Source organism: Sturnus vulgaris, chromosome 8 (assembly GCF_052056855.1).
Source record: "Sturnus vulgaris isolate bStuVul1 chromosome 8, bStuVul1.hap1, whole genome shotgun sequence".
Lineage (NCBI taxonomy): Eukaryota > Metazoa > Chordata > Aves > Passeriformes > Sturnidae > Sturnus > Sturnus vulgaris.
In genome coordinates this window covers 25,780,563-25,800,478 of record NC_142250.1, presented here as the reverse complement: position 1 = coordinate 25,800,478, position 19,916 = coordinate 25,780,563, and the positions used below count along the sequence as shown (strand labels likewise).

Here is a 19,916-nt window from a genome sequence, read left to right as displayed (position 1 = left end):
ATGTTCTCCTGCTTTTCCACGCTGTTTAACACAGCACAGGTAGAAGCAGCCACATAGGGCAAAAGTCAGTATCTGTATAGCTATGTTATGCCAGACAGCTTGCCTTCTGCTTTGGACCTGGGAATTTTACTGAGCCAGACCAAAACAAACTTAAGGTGATTTGGCTGCCTGGATTAGGCTACAAGAAGTCCAAGGAAATCAGGAAATAACTCCCTCAGTGACCCTACTTATTACGAGTTTCTGTGTGGTTGTGACATCTGTTGTTTGCCCTATACTCTTGGTGAGGCTCTGTCATGGCAGGGTTATTTGCTGCAGCATAGCTGAGCAGGAACAGCCCAAGGGGAGTTTGAGACACCTAGGAAAGAGAAGCGAGTACAACCACGTAGAAGGCTGAGTAAAAGGCAAGGAACAGCAAAAATCTCTCTTTGAAAAAGAATGTGAGATAAGACAACATGGGATAAGGATGAAAACATGGCACTGGACCATTGTCTGACTGAGTGTTTTGAAGACTGCAGCAAACTCTTGGACATGAATTCCTATTATAAAGCTGACCTCCTGGAATATGTACATGGTACAGCAGTTGCTTTAGTTTTAGCAGCTAACCGGATCCTTGCCAGAATTTTCTGGCAGCATGCTTTTTGGGAAAAGAGCTGTCTAGTGATTCCAAGGGGAAGCGTGCAGAGATGAGCAGAATGTTCAAAATCAGCAAAAATATTGACCGTGCTGCTTGCAAACAGAACGTTTTTTCCTGTACAACCCTTCCACTAGGACCTAAACATTCAAGATCTTTTTTTCTTTCTTTCAGAAACAGAGCGGCTCAGTATCACTGCTAAAAAAGACAATGAAACAAAATAAGCACAAGCAATATAAGAACATTCACTCATTGCCAATGCTGGGTTGCTGTACAGTAGCTAAATGACCCAATACCACCTAAGCCCTCGAACTTCTAAATCCTGCAGCTTTTTGCAAGCAGTGAGCAGCTGCCTGTTTCCATGCCCCATGATTCCTGAAGCACAGAGTACTATTTTTCCAACCACACAATTAAATGCACTTTTTACAGCTTTGCTTGCTGTGTTCAGAGCCTCTGGAATCATTTAATGATTCCAAAGGCAAGGAGAGACATGAGGATGGATGTCAGGAGATCTGGATTTAGTGTTCAGTCCACATTATACTCCTAAACCTGGGAAAATCCAGAACCTCTGAGCCTTACTTCTTAGCCTGCAAAACACAGGAACTGCGTTCCTCGATTACCTTCTCTCCTGTATTTTGAAAATGTTTAAGCAATAAGACACCTGTCAGGCCTGGAAAAAGGCCAACACTGGAAAACTCCAGCAAATCACAATCACATCATAGAGACCTAAATAAAAACTGTTGGGAAGCAAAATCCACTGGCTGCTACCATTCTCCCCCTTGGGGACCATGCGTTCTCTGGGGAACCAAAATAAATTGTTCAATTAAAATGCTGATCCAGCTCATCCACCATCCAAACATCTTTCCCTATGTGAGGAAACGCATCAGTAAATTTTTCCGTTTTATTTTTTATTATTATGTTCCAAGAAAATTAAAAGACATAATGCAGCTTTTCTTCCACCATGTTACCAGCTACCTTTACATAGTTATTAGACTTCTATCTATACATCTGAATATAGCTTTGTTATTTGGCAAGGCAGCACTGGTTTTTTTGTTGTTTTTTTTTTTAATAAGAGATGGGTGGGGAATCTGAACTGGGCTGTTATCTAATTTTAAACATAGGCTGTCCACCTGCTTGGCATATCATATTCTCCATTCCTCCACTCCACCCTTTAACAAAATAATACCTTGATTTTACATCCTATTCCACTACCCTCAACGACTGGTTTAAAATTACCACAATCTTTCTTGCTGCCTAGAATTGCTGAGATCAGCCATTTTCAAAGACAAACTTCCCTCAAATTCCTAAACAGGAAAAAAAGGTCCTTTTTACAGGAAAAATTCCAAGTAGCCACAAAACAGGATCATGTTTCAGAATGCATGTCTCCAGCAAAGCTAGTTTTCTTTTCCATTTCAAATGCCACCCTCCTCTGCTTCTTCTTCCCACAAAGCTGTGGTGGTAGATAAATCCAAGATTTAATTCAGCAGGACTAGCAAGGTCTGTTTTCATGCACATCAAAGTCTGAAACACACACTGGTGGTCTGAGAAGGTCAAGAGAAGCAAAAACTTCTCAAAAGCTACTTCAGTACATGCATATGCTGGTTAAAATCAAAACAGAACAACTATGAAGCCATACTTAAAAGGTACTGCTATGTTAACTGTTCATTAACCAGAAGTTATTATTAACTTTTAAAAAGCTAATCTGTTCCCAAGCAAAAACGCAGTCACTCACCGCTGCTCATATTAAAACTACTTGCATTTACTATCACCACTTTTCACCTTGAAGGCCTTCAGAGTGCCTCAACATATCTACCTATCAAAGATACTCCAAAACTCCTGAGGAGCAGCTAAGCTCACAAGCTCTAAAATATGAGTTCACATTTAAAGGATGTGCTCCCTCTATGACTCCTTCCCATCCAAAGGAAACTTTTTTCCTACCATTCATAATGGCAAAGCAAGCTTTGAAAACATTAACTGATTTTAAATCAGTGTTGGATGTTTGCCTGAATTTGCAAATGCCCAGAAAACAGGTCTCATGTTTGAATTACTCCCCTCATTTTGGTGTGGTACACGATGCTCTCTGTGAGGCAGGTTTCTGTGTGTTCACATTCCTTCTATCTCTCCCAAGGAACCATCCATCAGTGTGTGAGACCAACATGGTTATTCCATGATCTCAGTGTGACTTGTGAGTCTACTCTAAAAAGAAGCCTTTAATATTCTGCATCCTTCTAACAAAATCTGATTTTTCCTTCCAAGAACTTTTATGATGCAGCCAGGCACTGCCAAGCACAGAAGTCTGTGCCATACTAAGAGCACGAAGACAGCTAAACCATCCCATTAAAATTGCAGGGGGTTATTGCTTGGACCAGACTGTTTGTATGCAATTCAAATAGGCCTCTCTTTGAAGATGTCCATGGGAGAAATAATGGTGACTGTGCCACCAGCTCCAGTGTGCAGCTGCACTACATGCTGCTGCTCAATTTAGATCCTGCTTGCCAAGGAGCCTGTAAGCCTTTGCACACAAGCATCTTCCTCTACATTCCCACCCACACAAACGCAAAACCGGGTTTGACCTTCCCCACTCTGCTCTGTCCGTGCATCCCCCTCCAGTCTGAACAAATTCCTGCCATCTGTCCTGCCTGTGCTGCTGACTGCTACAATCTGATCCAGGCACTCCAAGGCTCCAATATATTCATGTCTGTTTCTCAGCCTGCTATGGTCTCTGGAGCTGCCCCTGGCCCCCTATCCTGAATTGATTATTGAACTGTTTGGACATTTTGGAAAATAAGTCTGCTGTAAAAGGTCTGCAATATATTAAAATCCTGCCATTAGTATCGACACAGCAGGTGCTGGAGTCTGAGCACAGTGTGTCTTGAAGATGCTTACTATAAAGTCCTGTTCAGTATATAACCACATCCTTCATACTTCACTGGCTAATTTGAGAAGTAAAAGCATGTTTCTAGACCAAAGGATGAGGTGTCAGCTATTCCTGTCCTTGGATCCAAGTTAAGTGAGTCTTTGTATGTATAACACATTTCCACACACAAGCTACTATGGGAAAGTGAAACCGGGCACAACAGAGGGATTAAGTAGAAAGCACAGTTGCATAAAAACTAGAAGATACCATTGGGTGTGGTAAGAAAGCATCTCCACTCTCCAGTGTAGGGGTACAATGTTCGGAGCACCACATTTCCAAATTCCAGGAGCAGAGATGCCCTGCCAGCCTAGGCTCGGGGCAGTACAACATCAATGTTCAACCTTTTGTGTTCCTCCTCAAGAAAGAAGACACTATCAGATTGAAAAAGCTTAAGTTCTCCTTGAACTTCAGCATTCATTACTTTCTTATGCTGTCAACTTTCCATTTTTCCATATATCTTAATCAAATTTTGCTGACCTTCTGCTTTGACCTGCCTGCTGCCATCTAAGGGGACTCAGCAGGTACAGTCACTCAACCATTCACTGGAAACTTGGATATTTTTACATCTCACATTTTGGGAAAGAGGAGATAAGAGGGGTTGCAATGGGCAATGTGTGTTCCTCAAAGCACAGCATTCAAACCCACAGGATTTACCCAATACTCTCTCTATGCAAAGACTCTGAACAGTCCTAAAGAGAAATAAGCACCCTGGCCATCCACCTTGAAAGGACATCTTTAAAAAGATGTAACAGATTTAAACCTGTTGTGCTTGCAAAGAACCAAACCAACAAGATGAAAAACGCTGAATTAATTCCTTGTTTGAGTGTGTCAAGCTCTGGTGTTCTGTGTATAGAATTTCTCCCTCAAGCTAGTTTCCTCAGTCCTGTATAATGCCATCTTGAGTACCCAAATCACTGAGAAGAGCAAACAACAGTGGCAGGATGACCCATTACTCCTGAGAAGGCACTCACTGTGACAATCCTATTTCCTGGTCATATCACATCAGCTCTGGATTGTGCTGCAGTGAAATGCAATGGCAATGCACAACAAGGGCTGAATATAAAACCCCATGGGACACAAGCCAGACCTGCAGTATGGTATGAGAGCCATGCAGATTAGGAAGGGAAGCCATACAAAACGGAAGGACTTACACCAGAGTTCATAGTAGTAGTTGCAACACTGGGATTGTCCACAACAGTGGCCCGTTTCACATATGTAACTTTGATTGTTGACACCCATGCAGGTTTCCTTGTCCTAAAATTAAACAGACACACTTTTAAGATGCTTTGTCAGTATCTATTGCAAATGTTTTACTCAATGATCTGAAAGCATTTGAAAAGTACAAGTTATGGTCTTTGGAAACTCTAAAATATATAAGAAGGTGAAAAGACATCTAAGGACCACCAAAAAACACAAAAGACCACTCAGAAGAAAATCCCCATATCTCAAACCCATGAGTTACACTGTTTTAGCATCTAGTCAGTGCTGTTGTCTCATCATCCCTCTCCTTTTCCACTAAAAGTTACCACATTTTGGGAGCCAGGCATTCTCTTAAAAGATATGACATTTGTTCCACATTGTACACAATATCACCGTATTACTAGGGCTGAATGCCAAGTGGAGGAAAAGCATTCATAAAGGGAACGTTATAATTTGAGAAAAGACTGCTTGGATTCATTTAGATCTAAATGATAATTACAATATGTTCCTACAAGATTCCTATCTAAAATGATTCCTTTGTAATTAGCCATGTGCTTTATGTAAGATCAGCATTCCTGTAAAACTTCTTCCTGGAATAGCAAAGCAGTCCAGAAGCAGAGCCAAATCAGCTGTAGTGTATCACCCAGTGGGTCCTCAAGACACCTAACATGGAAAAGGTCTGTGGTGTGAGGTGTCAGTTCCCCACAGGCTGCATCACTTCCCAGAAGCCCATGTTTTCCTGCTAGTCTGAAAACAAGGCTGGGAAAAAGTACAAAATACAAGAAAGCAAAAGGATTTTACTGTGGTTTGTACATCCTCTAATAAGTTTTGCAGCAACCTGGGAGTTCAAAGAACTCAACGGAGTTTAAGAAACTAACATACCTTAATTAAAACCACTGTAACAAAGTTTTTATTTTCACTTTCTTTCACTTGAAATTCATTACAAGGAAACTAAAACGTGGGTAGGGTTATACTGAAAGCTGTGTTGAAAAAAATAATTTTGGAAGTATCAACTTGCAAATAAGAAAACACCAACCTACAAAAGCCCAACAAAACCCCACCAGCAGGCGACAGGGATGCACATCTGTGGATCCCAGGACAGGCTGAACTGCACTGTTCTTCTTTTCTATGTGAGTGCACCATGTCCACACTTCTGACAAACCTCTATGGAGCCACACATGCAAATACCAAGTGCATTTCAAATGTTGAACCACCTCATTGAACAAGTGATGTGAGGCAGCAGCTTCAACGAAGAAGAGTCCTTCACTAAGTTTTCAGTGTATTTGGGGACCTGCAGGGGCACCAGCACTTTCCCACCACACAGCACCCTGGCTGGAGCCACATCTCCCCAACACAGGTCTCTCACCTGAGCACCCAAATTACAGCAGCCACGTAACTTCTAAAAGCACAACAACCTCCTGCTATCTGAGGCTCAACAGGAAGGACCCCATGCTGCCACTTTTCTCCCAAGAAGTCACACCTACTTTTGAAAGGGTTTTCATCATGTGAGGGCACAATTCAGCAAACACAACTCAGCATATGATGTCCTGCTTCCCTACATTCCATGGATATCATGATTTCCACAAAAGGCTCTAAAAAGCACCTTTAAAACTCACCCACAGAGGCAACAAGTTGGAGGGGTACCTGCCTCTATTTTTCAGGAAGAGATGAATATACTAAAGGCAGCTAAAGCAAACATTTGGTTCTTGTCCTGAGATGCTGGCATGCCAACAGTAGAAACATAATTTTCCTATATGGTAAGGAAGTGCTTCCATCTCTAATTGGTGGCAACTATTAGGAGACATTGCTGAGCTAGCACAGCATTTTCTGCTTCAAGCATGGTATTCACTCCAAAACCTGTAATTTCAACCAGCAAAAGAACTAGAAATAGGACACATCTATTCTCTTATCTGCTCTTAATAGTTTATTTACATTTTTCCTCATTTTTGTTGGCGTTGCAGAGCAAATGTAACTGACGAACAGCATAGATTTTGGCTCTCATATGAAGAGAATTGAGAAATTAATATACCATTGCAAAATTGCAATCTTGTTGATAATGCTCAAGTCAGAGAATGACTGGCTGAGGTTTGTGGTTGTGACACATAAAGATCAATGTGACCTGTTAAACCAGTAAATGAATCACATGGGAGCTGGTAAAAAACCAGAGCCTCACAGTGCCATTTCATGATCTCCTCTGCATCATCACACTTGATCCATCCTTAACTACTTCTGGTTTACTCCCCAAAAATATTATCCATTCAGTGTTGCCTGCTTCAAAGAGTAGCAAGAAGGAACAAACCAGTGTCTTTGGGCAGCAGCAACTTGTAACATCTTCAACTATATTCTTCCCACTTAAAAACTTGCAGCAGTCCTATTTCAGAGACTTTCATTACACTATCCTTTTATTTGAACTTACTGACTCACTCTTGCCAACCTCATTATATTTGAAATTACTTTTCCACACATGCTTATGTGCAGGGCTGCTCCTTGTTAACCCAACTGGCCAACAGGTGGGTCAGTACATTCTCAACAGAGGATCCTGAGCAGCTAGGATGGTGTTCTGCAGGTTGTTCCTGGAGTCTCAAGTCTCAAGTAACATCCTGCTTCCCATCTAGAGCAGTGTTTAATTTTTACTGTCCAGAGCTTCTTTACACACTGAACAAGATAATGCTCCTCCCTGCTAATGCACTCGTGCTTGTACCTTCAAATAGTCCCACGGTTGGCTTTCAGCTCTCCCAGTTCAGAACAGCCAGGGGTTCTGAAGCCCTTGCAGTGCCAACCATCAGCCATGCTCCTCAAGTCCAAGCAGCTAATTTTGGAGCCTTTCTGCAGCCCTCTGCCAGCCCAGCCACCAACAGCCTTTTGGGAACATGGAGCAGTCAGACTTGGGGGCCACATGTCAGACCCAGAACTGTCACCCATGTTTCCAAATGGTTTCACAGAATCAAGGAATAATTTGGTTTGGAAAGGATCCCAGCAGGTCACATGGTCCTACTACTGCTCAGAGCATGGCTAGCTCTAATACTGGGTTATGCAGCCACAGGGAAAGAGATAAAAGGTAAAGGCAACAGGTCTTCACAAAGAGAACTCTAGTAGGGAAAGATTCCAGCACAAGGAGAGCATTGTTTTGGGATATGTTACCAGGTGACTCCTTTGGAATAAGTGTTTCAGTCTGCTTTCCTCTTTTAAGTCAAGACTCATTTCTCTGAAAAACTGAGCCACTGTACAGTTTGTTCCTTTTTTGCAAGTCAAGGAAGAGGTTATGTAGAGCCACCCTGGCCATGACAGAGACTGTGACATTCTTTGCTAGGAAATTTCTACCTACTTCCGAGCTCTTTGATCTGACTTCAATTTCTATTTAAATATCAGGCTGCACTTTTCATACCAGCAGCATTTTATTATTTCTACTTCCTTCTCCCATGCATTCTTTGTGTCATAGGCTGCCAAACTAACTACTTAAGATATATCAGCAGTACAGTTATCTAGAGTCTAAATGTCTCCTGGAAACAATATCTCAAGCACTTGTGCTATGAAAGCATGCTATTTCCTTTTTCACACTAAGAGGCATAGACAAGACACAGGGCTGAAAGAGTAATTTGATAGATAAGGAAAAAACATATGGTGGAAAAAACTCTCATAGAAGTAAAGTTGGACCACTCAAATTTTATTCATGTGGCTTTGTTTTTAATTTCCATTGCGAGCAGCACTTGTAATGGTAATTTTTAGCCATTCTTACCAGCATGGAGTTTTTATTGAACAATTACAGAAGGGTTTTGGAGTATTTTTAAGGTAGCCTTAGGAAAACAAGGAAGGGGGAGGGGGTTTCTTTCCAAAAGCACTTTCTTCCCCAATAGCCAGTGGCTATTACATTCCAGAGTGGGCTTCCCTGCTGAAGGAGAGTCTCGTTTTCTTGTTGTCCAGGCAAGCAAGCACATCCCTTCCCCCCAGCCTTTGTTCAGCTAACTGTAGATGCCTCCAGGCAGGATTACTAAGCAGGATCTACATGGTTCTGCTCTCAAAGAGCATTCAGCTCCATTAGAGCAGAATAGTCTTGTTTCACATCTAAGAAGCCAGAACATGCCATCCATTATCTCCCACCTGCAAAGCCTAGGAGATTCCCAGCTAGTTTCAGGGGACTCACTTTGTCCTTTAAATCAGTATGTACCCTAGGCTGCATGTGCATCACTGCCTCCTGGTATCATCTTAAAAGCTGGTCCAAGAAACTGGAATCACTCAGTGTGTGACAAACAAAAGCCAGGAGCTTTTGGGAGAACACTCTGCAGACGTGGAGCCTGGGGTCACCCTCAGTCCAGTCCAACACAAAGAATATGTGATATGCAGTAAAGGCTCTTTGTCATGAAACTGGCTGAGCTGGGAAGACCTCACCTGGTGCATTTTGAGAGTCTCTTTGTATCAAGATGTGGCATTTTGAATTAGTTTTCACATGTCATAAACTTTATAAAGCAACACTGAATAAGATTTTTTTTTAACTTATTTTCTTGTCGATATATGGCATTTGTGATAAACTCACAACCATACTGGCAACTCCACAACTCTGTAGTAGTCCACTTTTGCCATCAAATGCTTTTACAAATAGTACTTAAAATATCCAGCAGTAGTAGATATAAGAGAACTCAAGGCAGTGCTGTATGTTGTCACATCTGAAGCCACAGCAAACAATAATGTCAGTGCCAAGGAAAAAAAGCCAATTATTCTCTTCATGTTCCAATTTAGTATTAGACCTTTACTGGAGGTCTCTGTGACAAATTAAAGGTCAAAATCTGGGGCACAATCAAGACATGAGCCATTCATGAAGGTCTGTAGGTTGACTAAGCTGCTCCTCGTTGCAAGGAAAGATGGAAGAGACCTCCTTACCCTACTTTTGTAAAGGTTTTTAGTAGCAAATGGTTGGGTTTAATAGTTGTAAATCTGTAAGGATTTATCGTGTATGAAGCCAATGCTGGAAATGAAGGGAAATAACTGATTGACAGTTGAGTTCCATCACCATAAAAGGATCAAAAGGCACTTCTCTCTTTTCTACTCTCAAAAGTCAGCAGTTAACCTGGGCACATACTGCTAAGTCAGAAGGGAGAAAGACGAAGATGAGCAAATTCCAGACCAGCATGGCTCTTTTCCAAGCTGAAAATTAATATGTGCAACCGCAGCAACAAACACCACAGCCCACACTCAGAAGTGCATAGTTGGCAGCAAACCACCTACAAAAGTTGAGTCCTCAGTTGGCATTAATCAGGTAACCAAAACCAGCAGTGGCCAGTATCATGAAATCTAATAACCATTTTAGCTTTTTGCTGTCTCCTCTTTCCACAGAAATCCAGACTTCATTACCCTAAATATGAGCACCTTTATATGGCCTCTATGTCTCATTCAAACTGGGAGAGTATCCATTCATCCTAACATTGGTAATATCCTGGGAAACACTTGGAAATGTGACTTGCATTTACTTACAGCAGTTTATAGGCCATTCCTGTCTCCTAGGATCATCAGTTTTTTTGACCTACTCTAATTCCCTAATTTTTCCAAACTTCACTACAGCATTTGTGAAGGCACTATGCAGCAAATTACTATTTTAACAGGAAGAGATAGAGAATAACAACAGGATGACAGGGGTGAGTAAAGATCTGAATAAGAGGCAGACAAAGGGACTCAGAGAAAAGCCCCAGCAACAGGGTGAAGGGAGACTGCCAAAACGGCATCTGCTGAAGGGCAAGATACAACTGGTTTTAACAGGACTTGGGCTCAACCTGTGACCACTCCAGACCTTCTGGTTTCACAGCTCTCATAGGGACTTTGGTAATAAGCATCTATTTAATAATAAATCAAAATCCTGACCTAGTTATTTCACTAATCTCATTAATCGCAGGCAGCAGTCCCTTGCTCTCAGTATCCAGCCGCACCCATAACAAGCAGGATAGATTTAAGTGACACTATCCTCAGAAAAATATACTGAAGTATGTATTTGAGTAACTCACAATTAGTATTTGAACCACATATATTCTTTAAGCATTCTGAGTAACAGAATGGAAGTGGTTGTCAGTATATTAAATATGTCAGAAACAACTATTTGATATCCACTATTTATTAGTTCCCACTTGGCTGTTACTCAATCCCACATATCAGACTATCACTAGTGTTGGTTAGCGAAGTGCATCAGCAACAGCTCATGAGAATGCAAACACAGAGCTACCAAAGAAAATGATCTCTGTCAGATAAGGCACTCAAGTGGTAGTATGTTAAAATTGCTACTGAAAATACTGGGCTGGAATGTCCAATCACAGAGTTTACTACAATTCCTGATTTGCCAGCAGCCCCCCAGTTCCTAATCACATTTAATATTAAATAAAAACTCACTAGATCCTTTCAGAGGACAGCAAGTGGGATCACAGCAAGGACAGGCAGAACTGCTGGCGAACCCTGGATCACCAGGGCAACTCAGGACCCACAGACACCAGTGTGGCTGAGCCTGCACCTCCAGGTATCTCCTGTCTACACAAACATTACACCTGTTAAGTCCTTTGGAACATAACAGCAAAAATCCACCATCTGCCAAGTGTCATGTCTTTGGTGGGTTCAGTTTAACAAAACCACGTAAGATTGCAGAAGATGAAAGTGGCTTTGAGTGCTGGGAGTTACGGGAACCTCACGTGCCAGGCCCTGCCAGCACAACAGGGGACAGATTCCTGTAAGCCTGCCTTATGACAGACAGCTGAGGCCAGGAAATAAATCAAGTCTGGACGCTTCTTCAGAAGTCACCACCAAAAATGTTGTTTTGCTGAATGTGGAAAAAAAAGTGTAGTAAGTGCAAATATCCAAACACTTAAAAGTACAGTAAGTGGGGGAGGAATGATGCCTCTGAGCTGTCTCAGGCTCAATAAAGATCTCCAAAATGGGAATTCTAATCCACAGCATTTATTGCTTCGCTAATGCCAGCATCAGGAGAATTATATTTAGATCACCATGATTAATCAGCCATAGCAGACCCATCCTCACCCCCAGCAGATGCAGAACCTCCAAGGTTTTATTAACCTTTATCTGAGGAATAAATTGCTTTGTTGCATCCATTTATGCTGAAGAAATACTCCAACTATCTTTAAAGGGACACTATCCTTTCACAGATCATGAACACTTTGATATATTTCAATAAGAGCTGGTTTCATTTTTGTTTATTGCAAGTTTCAATTTCAGATTCCAACAACTTCACATTCGCGTTTTAATATGTTTACTTCCTCACCCCTTGCTAGAAGCTTCCCAGCTGCACTCCTCAGCCCTCTCACATTAAAGATACACACTTCTACACTTCTAGGAAATCACAGCTCTGCGGAGGCCATCTTGCATTTTGTTGGTTTAAACCACCAAACAGAAGACCATGACGAAAACCTCAAGCAGTTAAAATTAAAACTGAAAAGGTTTGGAATCCAATAACTTCTTTTTTTTTTTAAATTTAATTTATTTATGCAGTGAACTAGGTGAATGTCTTCAAGCTTCCACCTCCACATTTAGGAGGAGGTGCTCTCCTAAAACTAAAAGCAGAGATCCTCTACAATCATGTTTCCTTGGATGGGAGTTTAAACACCTACATTGCACTGATGTCAGATAGTGCTGACCTAGCTTTTTAGGCATTGAAATATCATCCCTACTGCAACAATAAAAAAACCCCAAAATCAACCAGACACCTTACTTTTACCAGGTCCATCTGTAATGCTATAATGCTGCTGGCTCCAAAAAAAATGAAGGCAGATCCAAGGAAAGTAGCTGCTCAGTGCAGTCCAGGGGTGCAGAGCACAGGGTGCTGGTCCTGGGGAGCCAAAGGTCTCCCTCTGATCCTTCCATCCTCATCACACAGCTCATGGGAGGGCACCCCACTCAGCACCTCTGCCCTGAGCTTGTAGCCCAGGATCAGCATCCCTTGTGCTGAAGTGAGAACAACAAAGGGCATCCCAGACAGCCAACTGTTTACAGTCCAAATGAACCAAGTACAAAACAAAAAACAATGGAGGTGATGAGATGTTCCTGAATTCTTCCCACACTTTCAATTAAAGAGCACTGTTCAGCAAAAACCCTTGGAAAAAGAAACTACTGAATAGTATTTGCATGAAGAACACAATTACAAATACTTAGATTTAATTTTTTAAGACTAAAAATTATTATTAAAACTAAGAAAAGTTCAAGTAGTTATTTCTCACTATATCCTTTATCAGTGGATAAAAATAGTCAAGAACTTTGCTCTTGTGTTCTTGAGGCAACACCTTTTTTCCTGCTTCCTGTAAATGCCTCTATTAATGCCAAAAAGTTACCAGCAGAGAAAAAAGTACCATCCATCCACTGAGACAACCAGATGTTCACTGTTCCAGCAAATGAAGCCAAATTACACCTAACTTCTACTTTTACACCTTATGCAGCACCCCAACTGCACTGAACACATCTCTAAAACAAAATGAATTCTTTAAAAACAGGAACTTTAGAGAAAAACATACCCGTGAGTCTGAAGCAATCCCAGCATTTGAGGCAGCTACATCTCACTGCAGTTTGAGAGTTACCTAAAAAGTTATTCAGCCTTTGTGCCTGAATTTCCCCCTCTGGTTCAGTTCTGAGTTTTTAAGGCAAATCTCTTTGCCTGAGTGCTAACAAGTGAACTATTATTTATAGCTATTGCACCAATCACAGAAGGTCATTGTGCTAGAGGTAGTTTCTTATGTAAAACTGTTTTCGGATGGGGGGTGTGGGGGTGGGGAGAGAGCTGCATTTCACCAAAACCGAACTGATAAGAAAAAAAGAGACAGCACTGTTTACTCAGCAGCATGTTGAAGTCTTTTAGCGGTGCTAAACAACTGAAAGTAGGTAGTTTAAAGTATGTTATGGTCCAATTTCGACTTCTTAATTCTAAATTAGAAACTGCAAGCAGCACTCTGGTATCATTCAGTATTTATTTATTGTGGATTACAGATCACAGCAGTGCTGGAAAGAGTTTACAGTTAGATTCCCTTACAGACGTGCCTCTCAAACCAAAAAAAGGGTTTGCTCTCCCTAGCCTAGGAACACATAGTTGGCACCTCCTCCAGCAGAGAGCAGCTGGGCAGTTGCTACCATTTCTCATTCCACTCGATATTACCAACTATTAAATTATAACAAGTTTCTTGTTCAAGCTCAAACTCTCAAAACAATTTAAAAATCACCAAGCTGTGGGTCACAGCGTGTTGCCACTTTCCATTTGGTGACTTTTGTTAGAGATGAGACACACACACACAAACACACTTATATATAAATACCCTTTCTGGGTATTTTCTGGGGTGTTTTTTTTCTTCTTTTTTTAAGAATCCACAGTTTTACATACAAAATAATGCCTGTACAAGAAAACAGTTCAAAGTTTGGCATGTTTTTAAGAAATGCAAATGCAATTCCATTTTAAGGACTGTGGAAAGCACCCTAAAACCCAACCGAACAAAAACTGCACAGGAGCACGACACAAAGAGCCTCCCTGCTGCAAAGCCTCCAACAACAACAAGGAAGTTTCTATCTCTGGCTCTCAGTTTTGCCCCTTCCTTGCTAATAAAAAGCGTCTCTCGCACAACTGTGCTCTCTGCTCACACACCACGGGTGGGGAAGTGCTGATTGTACAGTTCCGTTTTGGGAAAGTCAGAAATCGTATCTTAGAGGTGAGGGAAATAAAAATAAAAGTAATCAGTCACATCCTCCACCTGAGCAAGCAGCTCCCACCGCACTTAAGCCGGTTGGTTACCTGTCTGAGACCCAGGAGGAAAGGCATTCTGCAGGCTCATCCTCCACGCCAGCACATGGGAAGGCAGGAATTTAAAGCCCCACAGCAACCATTTCTTCATCTGCTGTGGGCAGCCCGCTCCTCCGATCTTATTTAAACCAGGGCTTCCTCAGCTGGGAATGCTAAATAAACAGGGTCCTGGGACACTGCACGCACTCGCTGGCTCCCCCTCCTCCTCCTCCCACTCCCTGTGACATATCTCAGACGCAGCCCAGCCGGGGTGTTTGCAATAGGGAAATGACATCAGGTCGGGCAGTTCTGAAAAAAAAAAAAAAAAAACTCCCCAAAAAACAAAACAAAACCAAAACCAAACAAAAAATTAAAATTAAAAACAACCTCCCAGCACAAAAACGCACACACACAAACCCTCAACACGAACAAAATAAACGCGTCGCACCACATTAAAAAAAAAAAAAAGAAAAAAGAAAATAAAAGAAAAAAGAAAAAAAGAAAAAAAAAAGGCAGCCCTGAACCTTAAGACTGCTCAGCTGCGGGGTGACACCAGGCCAAATGGGACCTGTCAAGGGGCCCAGGTGGAACAGAAGTGCAAAAATGCTCTCCTCCCTGCTAAAGGGATGCTGCAATGGAGGGCAATTTACTGAAAATGTTGTCATGAGACAACAGTGTGGCGATTATTAAATGTCGCTAAGCAAAAATAGGCAGTTAATCTATTTCTGAGAAGAAAAGTAAGTTTGATGCTGCCTGCTGGACAGCACTGGAGTCCTAGAAGCCACCACCATGGTTTCTCCAAGTACCTCCAGACCCTGGGTGTAGTCTTCACAGATCCAAAGCACTTCCATGCCACCTTCTGCCTGCCACCACAGTTCCACTTTTTCTGACTCACAGCATTGTTCAATTCCCAGCCCCTCCAGATAACAGCTGTCCCTCTAAAGAAACAGCAACAACTTCCCTGATTTCAGAAGGATCAGGATTGGACCCCTCCAGCATCAGACAGGTGATAGGAAGAGTTTCAAATCCACTTCTCCCCAAGGAAAATCTGACTAGCTCTGTCAAAAGGTTTCTCATTCTACTTGAGCTCATTTCACATTTTCATGCCAAGGGGCAATTAAGCCTTATAAACAAATTTATCATCTGGTGCCCAGGATGGCATGTCTTGTTTGTCCTCCCCCAAGCAAGGAGTACAGCAAGTTCCACAGTGGTGTAGAAGATGACACTGCAGAAGGTAATCTAAATTTAACTCCCTTTTCTACCTCCACTTTGAAAGTTCAGCAACATCTTTTTTTCCTTCTTCTCTTTAATCAGCAGCTGTCCTCGTCTGTCTGGGGGGAGGGGGGGGACTGGGACACCATCGCCACTCCCATATGCCCCAGCAGCAGTTCCATGGATATTTGACAGAGGACAAACTCCCCTGGCTTTTGGCCTCTCTGGCTTTGGAGCCCAACACATTAAAATATATGACAAGGAATGGAATATACTTTTTTCCATAGTGAGTTCACTGAATGCCTTTTTTAGTAGCAGCTTTAATAGTAATTTCAGTACTTCAGAATAGAGAGAGAAATCACATAAAATTCTTGCAAATGCTAATTTGAAATAGGAGAAAAAAATTAAAGAAGGAACAAAAACAAAACAACAACAAAAAAAGGCAAAAGCAGAACAGACACCACTTGCCACCCAACAGCTAGACAGATTTCAGCAGTGTCAGAAAAAGACATCCATTCTACACATATTACAACCACCCCATAACCACCACTGCTTCCTCCTCTCAGTCCAGCCCAGAGTGATTTCCCAAATGAGAACCCCATTCTGTGTGTCCTCTCCACAACTGGGCTGTGAGACTACACACAAGCATTACTTATTTTTACACCAACTTAAAAGCACCATCCAAAAATGCTGTTTAAGGGTAAGCACATCTCTGATTTTCCTAAGAGAAAACAAGCCAGAAAGCAATTTCCTGGAGGATACAAAACATCAGCGTTAACTAGCATCAGCCAGGCAATGGGATTTTCCAGTTTTTGTGCTCTTAGATCAAACAAACTCTCAACCTTTGCTTTTCCAATTCTATGGCCAAACACCAGTGATATAAAAGGGCAGCTTTCTGTTTTAGTAATCTGTTCTGTGGCCTCGCAGTGGCCTTTGAAACATCTGATTTTGGCTGTTGCTATCCAGAGCTCTGGACTAGGCAGAACCCAGGGCTGAGCCAATGCAGCAGTTTCTAAATCCCTACTGTCAGAAGGAATCTAACTTTAACCACCCGCCTCTGTCCCAGCACACACTCAAAAGGCAAAGCGTCATTCCAGATCTAAGACAAGTTGTGAAGGACTATCAAAAGCAGTCACTTGGCAGAAAAGCAAAAGCATCCTAATTTATGTGTGAATTTAGCAATCCTGGAAAGACTGACACAAAAAAGGTGGTTTGCAAGCAGGCATTACCACATTCGACTGCAGCAGGAGCAGCCACCCTCTCTTGCAGTCCCTGAGTGACAGCGGCCAGTAACATGCTCCACAACTCTGCTATAGACGACTACGGAAAAAAACCCTGTAGAGGGACAGAAAAAAAAAAAAAAAAAAAAGAGCTGGACAAGGTAGCTCATACCCTTATAAAAGTCTGATCAACACCCTTAGAACCTTCGCAAAATACCTAGGTTCTCCTAATCATTACAATTGCTTTGTATATACCAACTGGTACTCTTTTACCCCCTCCTCTTTTTTTAAGTTCGTAAGTTTTTGCCCCAAAGCTCTGCCTGGGGACAGTGAATTTCACAGATGGTGGTCGTGAAAAAATAGTTTCTTTCATCAAGAATGAATTCACCACCTTCTAATTTGACTTTCATATTATTAGCAGGTGGTAACAGAAGTCCTCATCCATCTTCTCACCCGTTCATTACTCTGTACCTGTTAGCTATCTTCTTATAAAAGATATCAATCTTCTCTATCCTCTTAATGTAAAGTTTTTTCCCAAAGCCTTCAGCTGCTCATTGCCCATTTCCAAAACCCTTCTAATTTTCTACTGCTCTCTGCTTGGGGGAAACCAGAGCTGAGATAATAATTATTTTAATGAAAGCAAGAGCAGCTCTAAGGCAGGCTCAGCATGGGTTCACTTCTTTTATACAAACCTGGAATTTAAGATCTGCAAAGGCTACACAAAAGTGCATCTATCCAAGATATAATGAACAAAACCAACACAAGTTTTGTGTGTTTGTTCACACAGTTCCTCAGTAGATGACTCTCTTGAGGGCTCTGAAAAGTCAGGACTAATGTCAGGACAGAATATGGGATCTACATTACTTTCAAAATTTGCTTCTTCATCAGATTTCTACCAGAAAAGAGGAAATAAAGGCCTCTAGGCATTACCAGTCTGTAATACTGCTCCACAACATGGCATCTGCCCCAAATGTCCAGCAAAGGAAGCTGCTCAGTACCTTCACAGGCCAATACTCAGATACAACATGGAAGTGAAGCACATGATGGAAGTTGTTTGGGCTATCCATGTTTGATGGGAGATGCTTGCAAGCAGGTCTGGTAACCAAACATGGTACAGTACTCATTTTGATACACCCTGAGGAGATCTAGTTATGATAACACGATTGCAACAGAAATTGATGCTGTGCACCTCAAACCTGTCAGGCTTGAAGCATGAGGCTGCTCTCAGTTGCTCCACTATTACAATCCTAGGCAGAGAGAGGTTTTGAACAGTAAATACAGATGATATGTAATATCATCTGTATTAAACTTTAATACCATAGTTCTGCAGCTACATACATAGGCTGACCATAAAGTTGGAACAATTTTGTCTAATTATTCTTCCTTTTGCCCCAGTGCAGTCTGTTATTTTCACATTGGTAAGAGAAGGGTTTCTGGAGCACCAGCTATCCGTTCTTGTTAGCCAGCCTGCAGCTCTGGGTGCTAGGACTGAGACTTCACAGACCTGGCATGCACTCAAAACACATTGTGAAGAAAGCAACCTCAACGAAGGTGACTTTATCTTTTCCTTTCCTGGAGATGGCTTGGAGAAAAAAGAAACGAAAAAGGAAAGAAACATACAGAAAGGTGTAAAAGCAGATCTCTGTTTCTCTAGAGTAAGACAATATCCAGGAACAACAAGCTCTATCTGCCTTGATAGCATATATTCTAAAGGGACTTCTTTGCCAGCAAAACTAGCATGAGACACTGGGAGATCACCAATCTTGGAACAGTAATGCAATGCTAAATCTGCCTACAAACCATTTCTGTCTGCCCATCTGTGCACTTGCAGATCCCTGAAGAGTGAAGGCAACTTCCCCACCCGAATGATACCATTACAAGAACATGATGACTTTCCAGTGTGAGGACCAGGTGTCCCGGGTTCATGTAACATACAGCATTGGCACCGCCTACCAAGAATGCCATCAACAAATTCCAGAGGACCAAGAAGAGGAGGTCAGGCTGGTAACTTCCCGGTACCTGCAGGATCTAGAATATCTACTCTTTTGCTCAGGGGACGAGTGGCCCAAAACAAGCCTTTCACTCTGTCTAGTATTACTGTATTGTTTAGGAGTGGGGTAAAGTGGGTCCCCTAATCCACATACACTTCCACTACAAAACAAGAACACTGGAGTCATGGCATTTACTATTTTTCAGGCCAAACTTAATCTTGTCTTAATCTTTGTAGGAGAAAGCAAAGAATCATTTCAGGAAGAGACACCATGCATGTTGGAACTGGCGTGTGACCAAGCACTGCAACCAGTCTGATGGATCAATAAATTTTAATGTGCAACAAAGCACAAGGACTTGCAGTGGTGAGAAGCTGTGCTTCTTCCCCACAGGCTGGCACTTCTGTCAGCTCAGTGATTCAGAATTGCAGAAAACTTTTGCAGCTTAGTAGGTCAAGCAAGTAGAGACAGTGCATTTCAACCTCACTGGTGTTATCTATCTTTCTCTCTGAGTAATTGGCTAACCAGGGAGGATGAGACTGTGCACTTCAAAATATTCTCCGTGTTACCGAGAGCCCCAACAGCAACAGCTCATGCTTGATTCCAACTGACTCTCGATTCCAACTGAATCCCAAACAGCAACTGTCAGCCAAGGAGACAAGTACAAATGTGCCACATCTCCACCCAAAAGCCATGTGTAAGCCCTGAACTCAAGTAGTATGCAGCACAGAGGAAGCCACTACCCACTCCATCATCTGTTATTTCAGTGAGACCCTGCCCTCCTCTTCACTGCTCCTTTGTGGGTGAAGAAATGCCAACAGTAAAGCACTTCCCTTTGCACTTTTATACAGCAAGCAATCCCTCCTCTGAAGCTGCCTTCTGTATTAAGCTATCCTACGGGCTCTCAAGGAAAGGGCAGGGAGCAGACAAGGGGTGGTTGTGGAGGACATACCCAAAAGGAGTCCTCTCCAACACCCATCTGACAGAAGAGATAAAAGCAACCACA

The 19,916-nt window shown here is 42.1% G+C and overlaps 1 protein-coding gene across 12 annotated transcripts in view; it reads right to left on the bottom strand.

The window, feature by feature from the left end:
- The window catches only part of WBP1L (WW domain binding protein 1 like), a 59,080-nt gene that overhangs the window by 9,858 nt on the left and 29,306 nt on the right, over nt 1–19,916 (bottom strand). For 6 of the 12 annotated variants that reach the window (XM_088169273.1, XM_014883784.2, XM_088169276.1 and 3 more), the window contains one exon: nt 4,700–4,802. In XM_088169273.1, coding sequence (XP_088025399.1) covers nt 4,700–4,802 — 103 coding nt within the window. Of the gene's footprint in view, nt 1–4,699; nt 4,803–13,240; nt 13,370–14,502; nt 14,800–16,931; nt 19,904–19,916 lie in introns of those variants that run through there. The other 6 variants (XM_088169275.1, XM_014883785.1, XM_088169281.1 and 3 more) reach the window with 6 other exon arrangements.